Source organism: Arvicanthis niloticus, chromosome 27 (assembly GCF_011762505.2).
Source record: "Arvicanthis niloticus isolate mArvNil1 chromosome 27, mArvNil1.pat.X, whole genome shotgun sequence".
Taxonomy (NCBI): Eukaryota; Metazoa; Chordata; class Mammalia; order Rodentia; family Muridae; genus Arvicanthis; species Arvicanthis niloticus.
In genome coordinates this window covers 26658067-26676716 of record NC_133435.1, presented here as the reverse complement: position 1 = coordinate 26676716, position 18650 = coordinate 26658067, and the positions used below count along the sequence as shown (strand labels likewise).

General features: G+C 41.7%; 1 protein-coding gene across 3 annotated transcripts in view; it reads left to right on the top strand.

Moving 5' to 3' along the window:
* The window catches only part of Fras1 (Fraser extracellular matrix complex subunit 1), a 400677-nt gene that overhangs the window by 346904 nt on the left and 35123 nt on the right, over window positions 1–18650 (top strand). For all 3 annotated transcript variants that reach the window (XM_076926449.1, XM_076926448.1, XM_076926450.1), the window contains exons 51-59: window positions 65–178; window positions 2173–2323; window positions 3801–3960; window positions 5276–5444; window positions 7527–7773; window positions 8995–9339; window positions 11231–11391; window positions 12599–12746; window positions 16766–16971. In XM_076926449.1, coding sequence (XP_076782564.1) covers window positions 65–178; window positions 2173–2323; window positions 3801–3960; window positions 5276–5444; window positions 7527–7773; window positions 8995–9339; window positions 11231–11391; window positions 12599–12746; window positions 16766–16971 — 1701 coding nt within the window. The remainder of the gene's footprint in view (window positions 1–64; window positions 179–2172; window positions 2324–3800; window positions 3961–5275; window positions 5445–7526; window positions 7774–8994; window positions 9340–11230; window positions 11392–12598; window positions 12747–16765; window positions 16972–18650) is intronic.

Sequence of the window (18650 nt, the reverse complement as noted above, 5' to 3'; positions counted from 1 at the left end):
AACATCTAGGAACAGTGTGTGAGAAAATCCACTGTTAAAGACGAGTGTTCTCTCCCCACTTCAGATCATGACGGCAGCCCCTCAGCAGTTCAATGTGGACATCCTCCCGGTGGATGATGGTACCCCTAGAATTGTCACCAACCTGGGGCTCCAATGGCTGGAATATATGGATGGCAAGGTATGTCATATCCCATCTGTCATATCTTCTGCTCAGTGCTCAGGGTAGCCTACCCTGAAGCTACTTCGGAACAGAATAGGAGCTCACCCACCACTCTCGTGAGCTGGCTTTCCTAAGGCAGGTGGACCCAAAAATTTGGTTAGGATTCTCCACTTATTCAATTATTAGGATCAGTTAGCTTGTTATATTAATATAAACCTGCAACCCTACAAAAAAGATTCCCTAAATAGAGCAGGTCAAATAAGAGTCATTTCTTATTTTTTATACCACATATGATGTGAAAGTGTTGGACCAGGAGCAGGATCTTCACTGTGATGGTGCCTTCCATGGCTGAGTGCCTGTTGTTGAGTACACAGATTTCTTCAGAAATGAGTCAGTATTCCACCTAAAAAGAAAGGCTAAAATAGAAGTCCAGGGTAAGATACTTCATTTTCAGTAAGAGACACAGAAATTGAATGCGTCATAATCTTATATTCTTTTGGCAAGAAATTGGTCAGATGAGCACAGAGATTTCACTGGACACTGGGAAATAGTGTCTCAAGCTGGGCAAGCGGATGCTTAGCTGAAACTGTTAACTTCTAGGAGGGGAGAATGGACTTTAAGGAACAGTAAATGCTTGCCCTTGATAGGAAAGGAGCAGAGAGCTCTGTAGGCAATCTTCCTCAGAGGACTCCTACTTCAGGGATTTCTTCCCCATCTCCTAGTTCCCAATGGATCACTTGAAGGTACAGCTCATCATTTTGAAGTGGTAGCAGATCAGCACTAAACCTGCATCAGCATCAACACATGTACATTTCTTCCTCCTATTTTAGAACATTGATCAGTGATATTCTCCGTGTACTGTGGCTTTTCATCCTCATGGAGCTGATTAGATTACTGTGGGTTTAGCTATTGAACTGTTGGGTTTCTCAAAATAAATACGATGGGGTTGGATAAATGGCTCAGTCACTAAAGCATTTCCCACACAAGTATGAAGATGTAAGTTCAGAGCCCCAGCTTCCATGTAAAAAGTTGGGCACACTGGTCCACGCATATATACCCTCAGTGCTGGAAGCACAGAGGTGAGCAGATCCCTGGAGCTCACTGGAAAGCCAACCTAACATGACTGGGTCAGTTTCAGCAAGAGATTCTGTGCCACAAAACAAAATGAGAAGCAACCAATGAAGACACTACACATGGATCTCTGGCCTCTGCATGCATACACATACCCATGCAGTCTTGCATGCGCTCGTGTGCGCGTGTACACACACACATTTACCACAGTGTAAATTCTTCTTACATACTGTTTTATTTTTTTCTCAATATTCAGTCATTATTTTCTCCTCATCATTGGGTCTATTTCCTATCTCTTCTCTATCCCAATAACAGTTATTAATGTTTCCAGTGGCCAGGTGTAGCAGCACATCACTATATAGAGTGCCAAGCATTTTGGAGACTGATGCAGGAGGATTCCAGTTAGAGGCTAGCCTACGTTACACGATAAGATGCTGTCTCAATAAATAAGTGGATAGTAAAGTCACCAATGACTTCTAACATCCTGCCCTTCTCTGTACTAATGCAGAGTACAGCTCGCCAGTCTTTCTTTCCATGAGTTTCTCACCTTGCTCTGTGCTGACTGAGTGAGGGAGTACAGCATATCCCAATTAACTTCAGGATTTTCAGTGAGTCTCCTAAGGTATAAGGCTTAACGGTTTTCTCTGTATTATATCATTCCTCCCGAGTTCCAATCCTCTTTCAAAGCCAAACTGAAATCCCCTGCTTATTTCCACATAAACCCTTGCCCCATTGACCTTGTGCAGGAGATTTTTGTGAAAACTTCCAGGGCAGAGGCTGGTGTGGTTTCTGTTCTCAGGTCTCTCCCATCCTGACAGACTTTTCTGTACAGCAGATGCTCTCCGTAAATTATTGTGGAGCTGAATTAAATCTGAGTCAGAGGGTCTTGCTCCAGCTTAATTCCCACCTCAGGAATTAAATTTAATGGGTTTCTATTCCAGGCAACCAACCTGATCACCAAGAAGGAACTGCTGACCATGGATCCAGACACCGAGGACTCACAGCTTATCTATGAGGTCACCGCAGGCCCCATGCATGGCTACCTGGAGAACAAGCTGCAGCCGGGCAGAGCGGCAGCCACCTTCACCCAGGGTGTGTTCTTAGGAACCTAGAAAGAAGAGACATGTTCAAATAATACTCTCCCATATTTTTGCCATGGTCCGTTCCTGCTACTTTTTTCAAATGGATCATCTAGTGTCTAACTATCCAACTTGCACATTTTACTCTTTCTGAATTTCTTCTAGTCAATCTAAACCAGAGAAATCCATCCTCACTGTGCCTCTTGCTCTTGGGTTAATCTAGATTTTTTTGGAAATGTTATGTGGGATGGCTTAAGGTTGTCTTTAGATATAATTTGTTAGTTAGTTAGTTTGTTTAATGTGCATTGGTGTTTTGTCTGCATGTATGTCTCTTTGAGAGTGTCGGATCCTGGAGTTTACAGACAGCTGTGAGTCTTCGTGTGGTTGCTGGGAATTGAGCCCTCGTCCTCTGGAAGAGCAGCTAGTGTTCTTACTTGCTTAGCCATCTCTCCAGCTCTGCTTGGTTTTCTTTTAAGACAAACAATGACACGGTTGCCAGACTGAAAGATTTGTGATCTTAGGAAATATACTGTTTTATTCTTTACGGGTGATGACACTATTTTTTAAAACATCTCTAGCCAAGGAGTTAAAGGTTTTGTGTGTGTAAGCTGCTCTATAGAAATATTTTCCGTGGTTTGATACAAGCATGTCACTCCTCCCCTTTGGGTGCAGTCTGATTGGTTAGTGATGCGACACTCTCCCTAAGACCCACCTTCTGCATCCCCTTCCAGCCCATTCTCAATCATGTAGAGCTGAGTCTCATGTATAGGTTGTTGCTGTCAGCCCCAGCTTTTCTTATCAGCACATTCCCTCCAGAGTACCTTTATTTTTGGCAAGACTTATTTATTTATTTATTTATTTATTTATTTAATGTATATGAGCAGTCTATTTGCATGTACACCTGCATACCAGGAGAGGGCATCAGATCCCATTACAGATGGTTGTGAGCCACCATGTTGTTGCTGGGAATTGAACTCAGGACCTCTAGAAGAACAGACAGTGCTCTTAACTGCTAAGCTATGTTTCCAGATCAGCCCCCACCCCAAAGCACCTTTTTTTTTTTTTTTTTTTTTTTTTTTTTTTTTTTTTTTTTTTTAGAAAAAATTTAGGCTGGTTTGAGCCTGTCTACATAGAAGATGAGGTCAAAAAACCTGTCTCTGTCAGCTTTCAATGCCTTTGCCTTTCAATGCTCTGCAGACACACTCACACCCTGGGGTGCTTTATGTCAGACCCTAGAGTCTCCTTTTACAAGAGCATAAAGAGGAGTTCTGTGTATAAAGATGGGTATTTTTTTTTTCATGCAATTGCAAGATGTTTCTTTATAACTAGTAAGAATCATTTTAAGACTACTATAATTTCTATTCTTTTGAAAATGAGTTCCTATAGCCCGTTAGAAGTCTAGACTTGCTATGTTAGTCTGGGAAATATGAGAGCGTCTTACACCTTCACACTAGTTGACAGAGGACTCTGCGACTCTATTTTTCTCACAGAGCATGTGAACTTGGGGTTGATTCGGTATGTGTTGCATGAGGAGAAGATCCAGAAGCTGATGGATAGTTTTCAGTTCCTGGTGAAGGACAGTAAACCCAATGTGGTCGGCGACAACGTCTTCCATATCCAGTGGTCTCTCATCAGCTTTAAATATACCAGGTACAATTTTTATAGCATACTTCATGTTGAGAAATAAGTTAAGCAAGTAGAGGAGATTAGGGTGAAACACTTTAGAAGGCAGATCCAGTCAGCCATTTTTGTTGAAGATAACGCAGTGCAGCTGATGACGATGACAGCGATTTCAATCGAATGAGATATTGATTGGATAATATGATCTGTATACAAGGTATTTTGTTCTCAACTGAATCCATCTTATTTGCTTGCAACTGTGCAATTATGAGATTCTCTTCTAGTCGCTAGAGTAGCCGAGCAGTCGGAACAGGTAGAGGCAGAGTTCCTTGCCCTTAGTCATGTAGCTGGCAAGCCATAAGACGAGATCTGGAGCCCAATAATCTTAACCATTCTCCTTCAGTGCTTCCATTGAATACTTTTGCTTCCATCTCCAAGTTGCAGAAGATGATCTAGTATAATTTATAGGAAAAGAAGAAAACAGACCTTCAGCTTGTGTTTTCCCAAGACTGCTTTGATTTGTGTCAAGCTATATGTCATGTATATGGGCTCTTTAAGATATTTTCCTCGTCTACTGGAGAGTTTTAGAGAACCAGGAGTTCTAATTTGATAAAGGTGATACAGGCATGGTCCTGGTTTCTCTAAGTTAAATTATAACATGGGTTATTACTCTAGAATAAACACTTTTTAAATCGGCGTTTCAGAGATTCACTTTTCCAAAACATCGATTTCTTGACATCTCTAGTGTGGGTAGGACTAATAAACTTGCTTCCAAGACCCCTAAATCCAGCTTCCCCATCTTAGCCATACCCATAATAATTAGAATCACCCCATAAAATACATGTTTTGAGAGTTGCTTTTAATTACCTCTTGATTATATCACCTCCCAAAATTAAATAAATTGAGTAAAAGGGATCCCTTTTTGTTGGCAAATCTCTAATATGTAATGGACTGAATGGTACAGTGACTGGCAATGGAGTTCACTCTTTCAAAGGCATTTTGCTTAAAACACTCAAGTCAGTGAGACACACAACAGACTGAAGGGCTTCCTCGTTGGCTGCATTCAAGCCCAGTTCATGGCTGTCTCTCTATGGCTTTTCCAAATCTACTCATTATACATTAAGATCATAAGTAGCCTCTTGATACATCCAGAACAAATCCCCCTTTTAGGCTGAAGCCCCTGCCTAAACTTTTTTTTTTTTTATGTAACTTTTGAATGCACTAAACTCTCTGCCCTCTGAAGTGTCTGGCTCCTGTGACCAAACAGCAGAGATAAGCACTAAGCAAGTGGTCTCTTCATAACCCTAAGACAGATTTCCAGAGCCTGACTTTTGTGTGTCTCTAGCTATAACGTCAGTGAGAAGGCAGGGTCTGTCAGTGTCACGGTGCAGAGGACTGGGAACCTGAACCAGTACGCCATCGTCCTGTGTCGCACCGAACAAGGCACAGCCAGCTCCAGCTCCAGGGTCAGCTCTCATCCTGGACAGCAGGACTTCATGGAGTATGCTGGTCAGGTAGGTATGGAAGGACCACTTGTTCCTCAGCATGGCCGCAGGCTATGGTGACGCTCTCTCCCTATGCATGTCCCTGTCCATCTGCATCCTTCTCAAGAAACTGCCCTATATTCCTTTCCCATAGTTCTTTGTTCTTTAGTCTGGCTAACCTGCATGGAAGTGTCTGCCTGGGTGTAAATTGTCATCTGGCTTCTAGTTGTTTACATTTTGCTTCATGACAAGACCTCAGCAAGGTATCATGTCCTCAGTTCTTGGTGTCCTGGCCCTTCCTCTCCCTTCTCTCTGCTTGGAGCTGGGAAGACAGTACATAAGCAAACCAGTTGGGAATTTCTTGGGATAGAATAGGTGAGAGGCGACAAGATGGGGGATTCAAATAGCAAAATTTACAGGAGTGGGCAGTGATTGGAGACAGGGCCAGAGGCAGACATGGATGATGCCACCCCTTGCTAGGAGATGATGGGCAGGGAGAACAAGTTTGTTGACGTTTAGTGCTGGGATTTTTGTCTTGGCCATGTTGAGTGTGAAGTGTCTTAAGCCTGAGCTACAGGAAAATTTCTAAGTCACCTCTTTTACCTCCAGGGTGGTAATGAGAAAGAAAGGAGATAATGGGGAGGAAGTGAGGAGATCAGGGGTCCAAGTCAATGGTAGACTGCACACTTAGTGTGAATTAGGGGTAGGGGTGGATAAGTAACACCTTTTCTCCTATAGGATACAGTGCTTGCATTTAATGGGTATTTATTTCATCTTTTTTCAAGTCAATTTCATTTTACAAGTTAAATCTCTGTAAAGCACCATGGGCTTTGTCCTTTCACAGAGTTCAGGAATCAACTAGACTAAGTAAAAGCCTTTTATGTCCAATAGGGATATAGAAAAGGCCAGAGAAGATAGTCTTCAGAAAAGGGATGTCACATTTTCCAAGAAAAGACAAAGGGCTGTCAGTGTGTTCCAGATCTTAAGCAGAAATCTAATGAGTACTTTGCTTTCTTGGGGGCATTTTGAAATATGGAGATTAGCAAAAGCTCAACTTGATCAGTTGATTAGGTATGCACTAATAATCCTGCCTGACTTAAATTATGTGTTTTTCAGATCTGTGTTTCTTAGAGGCTTCTGACTAGTTCTTATATGTATTTAACTATCTCAGTTTACACAAACAACAGGCCCGATCTATTTCTGCTTGAACAGTTTATCCTCATTTTATTCATCCCCCCTCCTCTGCCTCTGTCTCTTCTCCTCCCTTCTCTTTTTCATTCATTCATTCATTCATTCATTCATTCATTCATTTTTTAGACAAAGATATAACCAGGACAATTCTCATTGCATTTACAATTATGTGCACACAAAATAACTTCTCTGTATTGTACCTGCTAAATTCATTCATTCATATTATATTTCTAGTCCATTTTATGGCAAAAGGTTTAGCCAGGTATAAAGTTAAATTAGCCTAGTGTGTTAAGTGACATTTTTATGAACTCAAACTCAATTATTTAGTGCAACATGATTCTCCTGTTAATTTTTAATTATATACATAATATAGGCATGGCAGTGATGATATATCTGTGCTATGCAGTGCTTTAAAATGTCTTAGCACTTTCGTGATAGAGTTTTCTTTAGTCTTCCTAATAATAGTATAGAAGAATTATTATTATGAATTAATTAAGTACCTGATGTTCATAAACTTGTATAAATTTACCTACTTGGGGGTAATTGACACCTGAAACTCAAATCTGCGTACTCCAAAACTGGAGATTTTTCTAGTTAAGCTTGCCCCCAATTAGAAAGAGCACTGAGAAACCAAATGACAATTGTTAATAAAAAGAACACAAATAATTCTTACCCACCTTACTAGTCACCAGATTTAGGATAGCTCTTTGCTTTTCACGTTCTTTTATAATAAATTAGCCTTCATTGCACACGAAGAACAGAGAGAGATGCCTGAGTGTTGCAGGCACGACAGCAGGAGTTAGGGATGGAGGAACTCAAAGACACCTTGCAGTTCTTTGCCAGCTCACAATCTCCCGAGGGACTGACCAGGGAATGCTGAGGCGATGCACAGTTTAACTGCTTTTGCTTCTTTTGTGACAGGTGCAGTTTGAGGAACGAGAGGACACAAAGTCCTGCACCATTGTCATCAATGATGATGATGTATTTGAGAATATCGAAAGTTTCACCGTGGAGCTCAGCATGCCAGCCTATGCCCTGCTGGGAGAGCTCACCCAGGCAAAGGTCATTATCAATGACACTGAGGATGAGCCCACGTTGGAGTTTGATAAGAAGACCTACCGGGTCAACGAGAGCGATGGGTTTCTGTTTGCTCCCATCAAAAGACAAGGTCTGTTGTTGCCATGGGTGACCAGGAGCATGATAATAACTAACATCCATTGAGACTCTTCTGTGTGCTGAGTGCTCAGGATTCATATTAATTCTATTGTGTACCTTTTAATATATTAACCCACTGAATCCCAATCAACTGTATTGTTGAGTTGGTTCCTGAATGAGGCCTTATCTGAAGGCCTCTCTTCTCAGTGCATGTAGTTAGAGCTCCATTTATTCTTCAAGATGAAGTGCAGACTAGTTAGATTTAGCCTTACAAATTATTCATTAACTCAGTCTTTTGAATCAATCACCCATTCCATAAATTATTTACCAACCGTGATTGAGGAGAGAAGTTGTATTTGTACAAATCTCAGGTTTTGGAGGGAAGAACATATACTTAAAGATTTCCCTACCTGGATGTTAAGTATAATGTTCAGATGAAAAATATTCTCCCGTTGGGAAATAAAGGGCAATATTTGAAGGCTGGACATTTAAAATAAAGATTTGATGGGTTTATGACTGTGCAATATGTGCAACTTTAAAATGTGTAGGGATGAAATCCCTTCAAGACCACCTGAATCTAAATGATAGTGTCAGTTTTCAGTATTGGATCTGCTGACAGGGTATTAGTGAAATAAATACATTGGATGGCACTAAACCTTAGTAAATACCACTTGGAAGACAGGCAAGCCCCATTGATTGCTCTGAGCCACCACCCCAGGCCTGTAGCAGGTTGTCACCAAGGGCTGCGGCATCACTAATGAACACAGTTGTCTGTGTTTTTATATTGTTTCATCTTTCCTCTTTTGAACAAGCTTGTGTCTCTCGGGAATTAAAGTGAAGAAGTTCCTTCAGGAAGGCAGTGAACTGAACTCATCACACTAATGTCAGGACACAATTACTTTGCTACTTAAAGTACCAAAATATGCCTCTTATCTTTCCTCCCACTGTGGTCCTCGGTGGTGGGCAATGAGTCTTGTGAATTAACAGAGCACAAAGTCTACAGAATAGGAAATCCATTTTAAGTTATTTGGGGGAAGTATCTGGGGTATATTAAATCCTCAAGCGGTTGATACCCCAGGCTTAATAGAAACTGCAGTTTGGGAAGGTTGCCTGTCAGAGTTGGAGCAGAAGTGGTGATAGAAATAGTCTGAGGAAAAGCTCATTAAGTTACTAGAGAGAGATCTTAAAATTTGAGAAGCACTCACTCGCATGCTTTGCCTTTCTCACACTGCAGGAGACTCAAGCAGCCCCGTGTCTGCCGTTTGCTACACAGTTCCTAAGTCAGCCATGGGAAGTAGCCTCTATGCTCTGGAATCAGGATCTGATTTTAAGTCCAGAGGGAGGTCTGCTGAGAGTCGCGTGATATTCGGACCCGGTGTCACGGTGTCCACATGTGACGTCATGGTCATTGATGACAGCGAGTATGAGGAGGAAGAGGAATTTGAGCTAGCCTTGGCTGATGCTTCTGACAATGCCCGCATTGGAAGGGTGGCAGTGGCCAAGGTCCTCATTAGTGGTCCCAATGATGCCTCAACTGTCTCCCTGGGCAACACAGCTTTTACCATCAGTGAGGATGCAGGTAATGGAAAAGAATCTCTCTGTGTTTCTTTCTATGAACCATCCTCCTATTCCTTCTTATGTTTGACAATGTCCTTAAGACATGGAGAATGTCATTTCTTAGTGACAACATTGTTGGGCTTCAGTGTTATGTGTTGCCAGGCAGGCATCGAGATCGACAGTGGGAGGCAGTGAAAGTAGAGAGTTTTGTCCACTTTGCTTGCTCTGATCGTTAATGGCAGAGAAACAGACTGCCTTGGAGCTTCATGGTCTGACTTTGTGGCCCAGAGGATGTTACTGTGCTCAGCGTGTTGGCTTGTGCAGTAATGTGATCCACTGAGGATGCAGATAGTTATTGAGTATACTGTTAGCCGCTGAAACAAACATCCAAGTTTCAGTGTCTTAGCATAATGGAGCATTTTTATTTATATGTTAGCCCCATGGAGTCAGTGGTAAGTCTCTTCTCTGTGTTGTTTTAGAGCCTAGGCCCCTTCCTTCTTGTGACTCTTAAGGGTCTCAAAGTTTATCCTGTGCTTCTGGCAGAGAGAGATAATAACTGTAATGAAGGCCAAGGGCTTTTACCTCTTTGAAGCGATTCTGAAGTATATTGGGAACTAACACTATTTAAAGATTAAGGTGTGTGTGTGTGTGTGTGTGTGTAAGGTGTGCAGGTCCCTCAGAAGCCAGAGATGACATTAGATCCTCTGTCAGAGCAGTAAGCCCTCTTAACCACTGAGCCATTTTTCCAGTTCCCAGAACTAATTTTTTTAAACACATACTGAATGCCAAGCATGACGCCATGTATGTTCTGTGCCTTCTTACTAATGTTCAGTCTAACATTACATAGAAAAGCACATTGAGACCCAGAGAAGTTAAACAAATTATCAGAGTTTATTCAACTAGAGGCCAGAGATGTGACCCAATGTTTGAGAACACCCCTGCTTTTAAAGAAGAGCCAGGTTTGTTTCCAAGCATCCACATGGCGGCTCCAGTTCCAGGGGAGCCAGCACCCTCTTCTGGCCTTTATGGACAGCAGCCATGCATGTGTTCACATCCATACATGTGGACCAAACATTCATACAGTTAAAGTGAAAAGAAGTGAATACGTCTCAAAAAAAATACTTCATGTAAGCAAAACAAAACAAAAGATTGTGCAGCGAACACAGTCACAGAGCACTTCACATCTGGATCAGAACTTTGTTTTTCTACTCTATCATGTTACCTTTACTGTGCACCAAGGGCCCTGGTATGACTATGTGTTACCTCACATATCGATAGGAGAATATGGTGTCTGATGGGGTTCTCAAGTCAACTTTTCTCTGTGGCTGTGAAAAGAATGAAATGTCTTTAAGACTCTACAAGTATGGTGTCACTGTGGCCCAACAGATGAAGTTTGTTTCTAGGATACTATGCCTATGTGGTTTAAGTAATGATGTGTGCACTGCTGGATAAAATAAGAAAATCAACCCAGTTAAAACATTCCATTAAGAACATGCAGCCCCAGGCCTGTGGGTCCCCAAGCTCATTACTGACTTTCCCAGCTGACACTCTCATCTCAGGGATTTTCCTCCTTAAATAGGTTTGAGATGTTTCTTGGTGGCAGGTCTTCCCTCCGGTGCATGTGAAATCTGCTCTCCCCCAAGGACTGTTTTTCCAGTGCCACCCGGGTTGAGACCCTCCTCTGAGTCTCCTCTTGACCTTAGAGTCAGTCAAAGGGAGCATTGTCACCTGTCAGCCCTGTTCAGAGTTGGGGGAGGAGCATCAAAAGGTTGGATTAGACAAACTGTGCAGAAGAGCTGCCACTGTGGTTCTGGGGGGGGGGGGAGTGTGGGGGGGGGATAGAGTACTCTGAGATGCCCTCTGGTGTTTTGACTCAAGTTTGAACATGAAATATGTCTTTTACTGTAATCCAGGCACAGTGAAGATTCCAGTTATCCGCCACGGCACTGACCTTTCTACCTTCACATCTGTCTGGTGCGCCACACGGCCCTCGGACCCAGCTTCTGCCACTCCAGGAGTTGACTATGTCCCCAGCTCAAGGAAGGTGGAATTTGGGCCAGGTATCACTGAACAGGTGAGTCCACAGCAGCCAAAGTGCCTCAAAGTCAAACATCCCATGGTTGCTAGTACAGTTTCTTCTTCTTTTCTTTTTTTAAATTGAAAATAAATTCTTCTCTCATAGAATATATCTCAACCCCAGTTTCCCCTCCCTCCACTCCTCCCAGCTCCTCTCACCACCCCTTTTCCCCAAATTCAAGGCCCCTCCATCTCACATCAGAAAAGAGGCAGCCTTCAAGAGACAACACGTTAGCAGAACAAAACAAGAGAAGAGAAGACAAGACAAAAGCCCTCACCGCCAAGCCTGACTTGGCAACCCAACAGCAGAAGAATCTCAAGAGCAGGAAAAAGAGTTAGACACACCCATGCCCACAGTTAGGAGGTCCACAAAAACACCAAGCCAACAGCCACACCATATATGCTTTGGACATGATGCAGACCCACCCAGGCCCTGTGCTTGCTGCTTCCGTCTCTGTGAGCCCTCATGTGCCCTGCTTGGTTGATTCAGTGGGCTTTGTTTTCCTATTGTCCTTATCCCACCCCCAGACACCTACAGTCTTTCTGGTCCCTCTTCCATGAGATTCCCAAGAGGAGGAACCCTATGGAGACATCCAGTTGAGACTCCCTCTACATGATGTCACCAGGGTAGTTTCTGCCTGTTTTTGGAGTCTCTTCAAAACATTAAAAAGCCCTTTACAACATTTCAGTCTTTACTTTCTTTAGAAACACAAATGAAGGCTGGCAAGATGGTCGTCTCCTCTGAGACTGATGACCTGAGTTTGAGTCTCAGGACCCACATGAGGAAGGAAAGAACTATCATCTACATATCATCCTTTGACTGTCACACTATTCACTCTTGTACACACACACATGTGCACACACACACACAGACAGACATAAACACACAGAGAAAGTGGATAAGCATGCACATACACACACAGAGACATAAACACACAGAAAAACATACACGGATAAACACACACACACACACACACGAAAAGATGAGTTGAAATTCACAAAAGGATCCTCTCAAACTCTCCAAGTGATTTTTTTTACCATCAGATATCCAACAGTGCAAGTTTAGAATAGAAGCTGTAAAAATATGCTAATGAGATGATCTTGTTATGAATTTAAAGACAAAAGGGTCGCTTTACGACCACAAAGAAAGATGTCAATGGTGGGCACTGAGCCTTCTCTTACGTTTGCTTTGATCTCTTCTCCAGTACTGCACTTTGACTATCTTGGATGACACACAATACCCAGTAATTGAAGGACTGGAGACATTTGTGGTTTTCCTCAGCTCAGCACAAGGAGCCGAACTGACCAAGCCCTCTCAGGCTGTCATTGCGATTAATGACACATTCCAGGATGGTAAGAGACTGGGAACGCCTACTGCTGATTTCAAGTGTATTGCTATATTTATCTTAACCTCCATACATTTTACATTATATCCCATTCATATTTTTATTTGTGAAATATGTATGTATGCATATTCATGTACAAATGCATGCGTGTGTACTTGCATAGACACTGAGGAGACAGCCACTCATGTTGCCCATACCTGCCAAGTGCAGAGAGATGTGTAAACATTAGACCTATACTCGAGAGGTTCAGTGTCTGCTATAGCAAGTTTTACAAAAGAGTCTTCAGGTATGATAGGATGTCAGCCATGGATAATAAAGGAAAGCCTGTTACAAATGGAGAGGTAAGTACACACACATGTAAAATTGTGAAAGATGCATATTTGGGGAACTGCATTGCTGACTTCTGCTTTGAACAAGACAGCAGGTGAGTAGAGGCATGGATGGGAAGTTATGATGAGTCAGGCAGGTCCTTTAGAGCCTCTTGTTCTGGCCAAAGGTCTTTGCAAGGGGAGCAGTGTGTGCTTATGAGAAAGGGCTGGTGCGAGTTGTCTTTAGGGAACTAATGTTAGTTAGCACGAGTGAGAACGGTGTGCACAAGTAAGCGGAAGCCATGTGTGACCAAATACAGTCTGCACTGAGGACAGAGCCTACGTAAGTGAGGGTGAGCCAGGAAGCTGCTGCTCAGAAAGGAGGGAAGCAAATCAGAATTTCCAGAACATCTGGATGTATTTGCACACACACATACACACACACACACATACACACATACACCATTAGGGTATAATTATGTAAATGAAGATTCTTACAAGTTCTGAAAACAAACAGTGGTACACACACACACATCCCCATAGTAAAGATGTTGTGAAGCCCCCATACCCTGTAGAATTTACTCATGCCCTTTAAAAACAGTCTCTTCCATAACTGAAGTTCTAGCAAGCATGTATCTGCTTTCTGTTTCTGAAGCTTTACTTTTCCCAGAATGTCATTTAGATGAATTCTGTCATGGAGCACACAGTAGATTTTATTGCATGTTCATTTATTCTTGGCATGTCTGCAATTTATCATATGAACTGGTCAGATTCCAATAACAAATACAGTCATTACACTCTGAAGCACACAGAAAGGTCTTTCAATTCTCCCACATATTTTATCAGTAGGTGTTGGAGTTGCAGTCATAGGAATTTGATATACAAAACAATATGTCTCAGATCTATTAGGAAGGCTACCACATTTATTTCATGTCAAGAATTTATCTCTAGGAAAAGAATCCCCAAACTTACTTTAGTGGTTGGTTGCAGTCAGCAGTATTTTCCGATGTTAGTCATCTCTCTTTCTTATGATCGATAATTTTTGCTGAGGCCGTTCATTGTAAACACTTAAAGATATTACATGCATTATATCTGACCTTCACAGTAACCATTCAAGTTGTGACACTGAGATTTGAGTTGTTTGTGTAAGGTCATATGAAGAGATAATGGAGCCAGAATCCAAACTCTGTCTAACCCATCTGGTCCTATCTTCTGGTTCCATCTCCCACCCCACTGCCTTCTCCCATACAGTATCAGTTGCCATCTGCCTGCCCACCCCCCGCCAGGTAGCAATATCTGCTGTCACTTAAGAACCTAATGAAATCAGCTCTTACCTTTCCGATGTAATTGCTCACTAGTCTGATGTAATCAATCTTAGGTACTTTCATCTTTCTCCACTGTGCCGAATTTAGGACCCCAAATAATCTAAGGAACTCATTTCAGAAGTTTTTCTTGTTTTTAATCTCCCTCTTCTGAAATTAGATTCTAAGTGCATATGAGTATTACTGGTAGACAAGAAAGACCTTGTAGCCATTAACATCATTGGACTCCTGTGTATACAACTGAATAAATGAATTTTAACAACGTATTTATTCATTAACTCCAAGGAATCAGAGGTGGATTTCTGCTAACTCTCCACCTTAACCATTGCCTGAAAAAAGGATGCCACATTCCAGGCATTGATATTCCATTAATTTTGTCAATGCCTAAGAAGAGGAACAGAATAATAGTATCTATGGAACATTTTATGCACGCACATGAGTATTGTGCTCAATATTGTGTCCACTATAGAGTAACAGAGAACAGAGTCCTATACTTTATTTCTGGATGCAAGACTTATACAAATAAATGTTGGTTATATACAACAAATGTGCTACCAGAGGTGCTCAACAATAAATGTGTTATACCCATCGTGAGCCCACCTGCCTTTGGGAAATAACCTCCTTTGTATGTGTGCATCCCATCGGTACAAAGAAAGGGCCCTTGTGGTCCTGGAAAAGCCATCCTCCTCAGTGCTACATCTTCCCAGGACAGTGCTGCCCTGCAAAGCCATTGACAGACTGGCATCAATATGTATGAATCCTAAACACAAAGCATGACCTACACCGCCAGCACCATGCACAGCCTGTTCCCTGTTCACCTTGCTGTCTTTCATTGTCTCTTGCCAACCTCCTGCTGACTGGGGCTTTCTGAAAGACAGGGCTTTATTATTATTATTATTATTATTATTATTATTATTATTATTATTATTATTATTATGCAGGCAGTGAGAAGTGTCCATTCCTCCAACCCCCACCCCCCAAGAGAGTGAGAGTGAATGTCTTGTCAAAGATAGGGAAAGAAGAGTCTTTACAGCTCGAAAAGAATCTGGGATTGATGGGATGGGAAAACATTGCCAGTTCAGCCCTTACCTTTCTGATCTGACTTGAGGCAAGCCAGGCTAGCCACAAAACCCATCTGAAGCTTCGGACACATGCCAAGGGAGGCATAGCTTCCTTATTTGTTTCGTTCTCCCTTGGCAACACATGTCCGATGGTCTTCCTGTGCCAAGCAACTTACACTAATGACAGACCCCTAGGTAAACCAAACTACATCCAACCCACCAAATTGGAGCAATTCCTGTGAACCTTGTGCTACACTGGATAGCATGTCTGTGTTCCGAAAGCCAGCCCTCTCAGCTATCCTGTGAGATACTCATAGTTTTGCTTTGCAAGATTAAAAGCCCAATTTTCAGAAAGTCTCAGTGATTCACCCCATTGTCATGCAGCCAGTGTGGAAGGTCAAGTCTGTTTCCTCCAATTCCTTTGTTTCGAATCACCATTCATAGAGTTCATTCCTAAAGTCAAATTAGGTCAGCACATTTCAAAGAACAGCTAATTCCATAGCACTGGCCACAGATCAGCCATCGCCATTGAAATTCACCCTATCCATATATTTTGTTTGGTCCAAATAGTTTTGACCTATATGGAATTTCTTTATAGTATTTTATTTAGTGTTGTCATTTTTTAATTTAGGAGAAAAATCTAGATCTCTGACTTAATCTTTTTCTTTCCTTTTTTTAGTTTTTTGAGACAGGGTTTCTTTGTGCAGCTCTGGCCATCCTGTAACTTGATCTTAGACCAGGCTGGCCTTGAACTCATAGATCCACCGCCTCTGCCTCCCTAGTGCTGGGATCAAAGGTGTGCACCACCACCACCCGGATCTCTGCTTAATTTTTATATAACAACTGACAACAACAATCAAAAAAAATGAAGTCCTTTAAATAGGTTAAGCCCATTTGTCATTGTTGTTTGTTTTGCTTTTCTTTGCTAACATCTCTACTCTGCCCTGGCGTCTCCATGACCTCAGGACCTATGTGAGGAGCCATACTTTGTCATTAACCTTTTTTTGTGTGTTTTTCCTTATTGTATCCATAGGAGGAAAGTGGCTATGTGTTGTAGTCAAGTCATTATCATATTCTCTTTGTGTGTGTTCCCTGTTGGTATTGGAGGTAGTAGCTGCATTCTGAAGCTGAGCAAAGATAGGTACAACGTATAGGTCATTGGACTCACACTCATCGTAGCAACAGTGATTGTGTCCTAGAAATAACAGCCATGCTTGAAAGTCCCTTAGCACTTGTACTTTGATACCCGTGTGGCCTTCTGTGGAACGCCACTGTGGTTGCTGCATCTTCTCTCTCCTGACTGACAAAGCCTTCATCTCCCTATCTCTTACCCAGTTCCCAGCATGCAGTTTTCCAAGGATTTGCTTCTAGTGAAGGAAAAGGAGGGTGTCCTGCATGTTCCCATAATCCGGAGTGGGGACCTGAGCTACGAGTCATCAGTGAGGTGTTACACTCAGAGCCACTCCGCTCAGGTCGCGGAGGACTTCGAAGAGAGAAGAAATGCAGACTCTTCACGGATTACATTTCTGAAAGGGGAGAAGGTGAGCAGGCTTGTGGTGGCTCAAAGATGAAATCTCCTCCTTGTAACCTTGATTTGTCCATGAAGTAAATTAGACATGGTCTAGCTCTTGGAGTCCTTTTGCAAACTGATAAAATTACCGATAATGGAATCTATTCTATTTGGCTATCATCTTTCTCTTTGCTTACAACCAAAAACATACACATCATTAATTGAGCCAGGAAGCTTAGCTGGAGCCCAGCAGAATCAAATGTAGACCCCTTAGTATGAAACCATAATAGAGAAACCTCCTCCAATGTTACCTAAACAGTGAAATTATCACTATTAGCGGAGTCTTTGTCCAGAGTACTATGTATCCCAGCATAGGACCAAAGCCTCAAGCATTGTCTTGGTAGTGTGTGTGAGTTGTCACTCATCCTTTAAAATTTAAAGCCACTCACCTGAGAAACTCAGTGTCTCAGCTGTAGCTGCCTCTGAGTCTCCTTGTAATCTCAGAGGCGTGCTGCCTGTAATCCCACTATAGCTCAGAGGTGTGACTGAAAGAGAATTCCTGGAGGAAATACATTTGAAGTTTCACCTCAGTGATGCTGGCCTCTTCTTAACCACAGCTGACTCTTCAGCCTTAGCTACTGGTATCAGTCGTCCCAGCAAAGTTTTAGTGGCTCTCAATTCAAATCATCACATAAATGGCCTTGGTAGGGAGAGTCTTTGCCCCCCTCTAAAACTTCACAAGTGAGACCTGAACAAACCTACACTGCTCTCAGCACTGTCTTCTGTGTTCTCATGATAATAGCTCATTAATCTCTCAATACTCAGTGGCTTTTCTAGCCCCAAGTTTCAACACCCTTCTGCATCCTCTCAAAACACACTGTTGGCAATACTCCACTACCCTGGTACCAGTTTCTGTCCTACTTAGGATTTTCTTTTGCTGTGATAAAACCATGACCCAAACCAACTTTAACTATGTTGTTTTTTGTTTTTACTTAATTATATTTATTTTATTTGTGTTATAATAAATATCAAATTTCCATAATATAGTTGAATTTTACCAAGTTAGAAATTACTATGATCCTATCTCCTGGCTCGAGAGATGGCTCAGCAGTTAAGAGCATTGGCTGTTCTTCCAGACAACGTGGGTCAATCCCCAGCACCCACATGGCATCTCACAACTATCTGTAACTCCAGTTCCAGTGAAAACTGGTCTGAAGCTCTCACACAGACATACATGCAGGCCAAACATCAATGCACATAAAAATTTTAAAAAAGAAATTACTTTTTAAAGAGAGAAATTACTATAACATACAAGTAAAAGCAAAGATATGTTCTAATATAATTTATATTAATACTATATTTTGTTTGTTTCAAAATATTTTTTTTGTTAAGTCTCAATTTTATATATAGGAATATTTTTCTCATTACATTTATGTGAGTGTACAAAACAAAATACTTAACAATTCTTATATCTTCTGTCTATGGATTTTCAAAAATAACTTCTAAACCCCAGAAACATTTTAAATGAGATCTCAAGTGGTTTTAGATTTCTTTTGTATGTATGACTTCAATTTAAAATGTTTATGATTATATGCCTCCTTTTTAATCTTTTTTTTTAATTGGCCATAATGTTCTTAGTTGAACAGAAGCATTTCATTTTGGTGGAACCAAGTCTATCAACGTCTTGTCTTCTGGTTAACCCTTTGACAC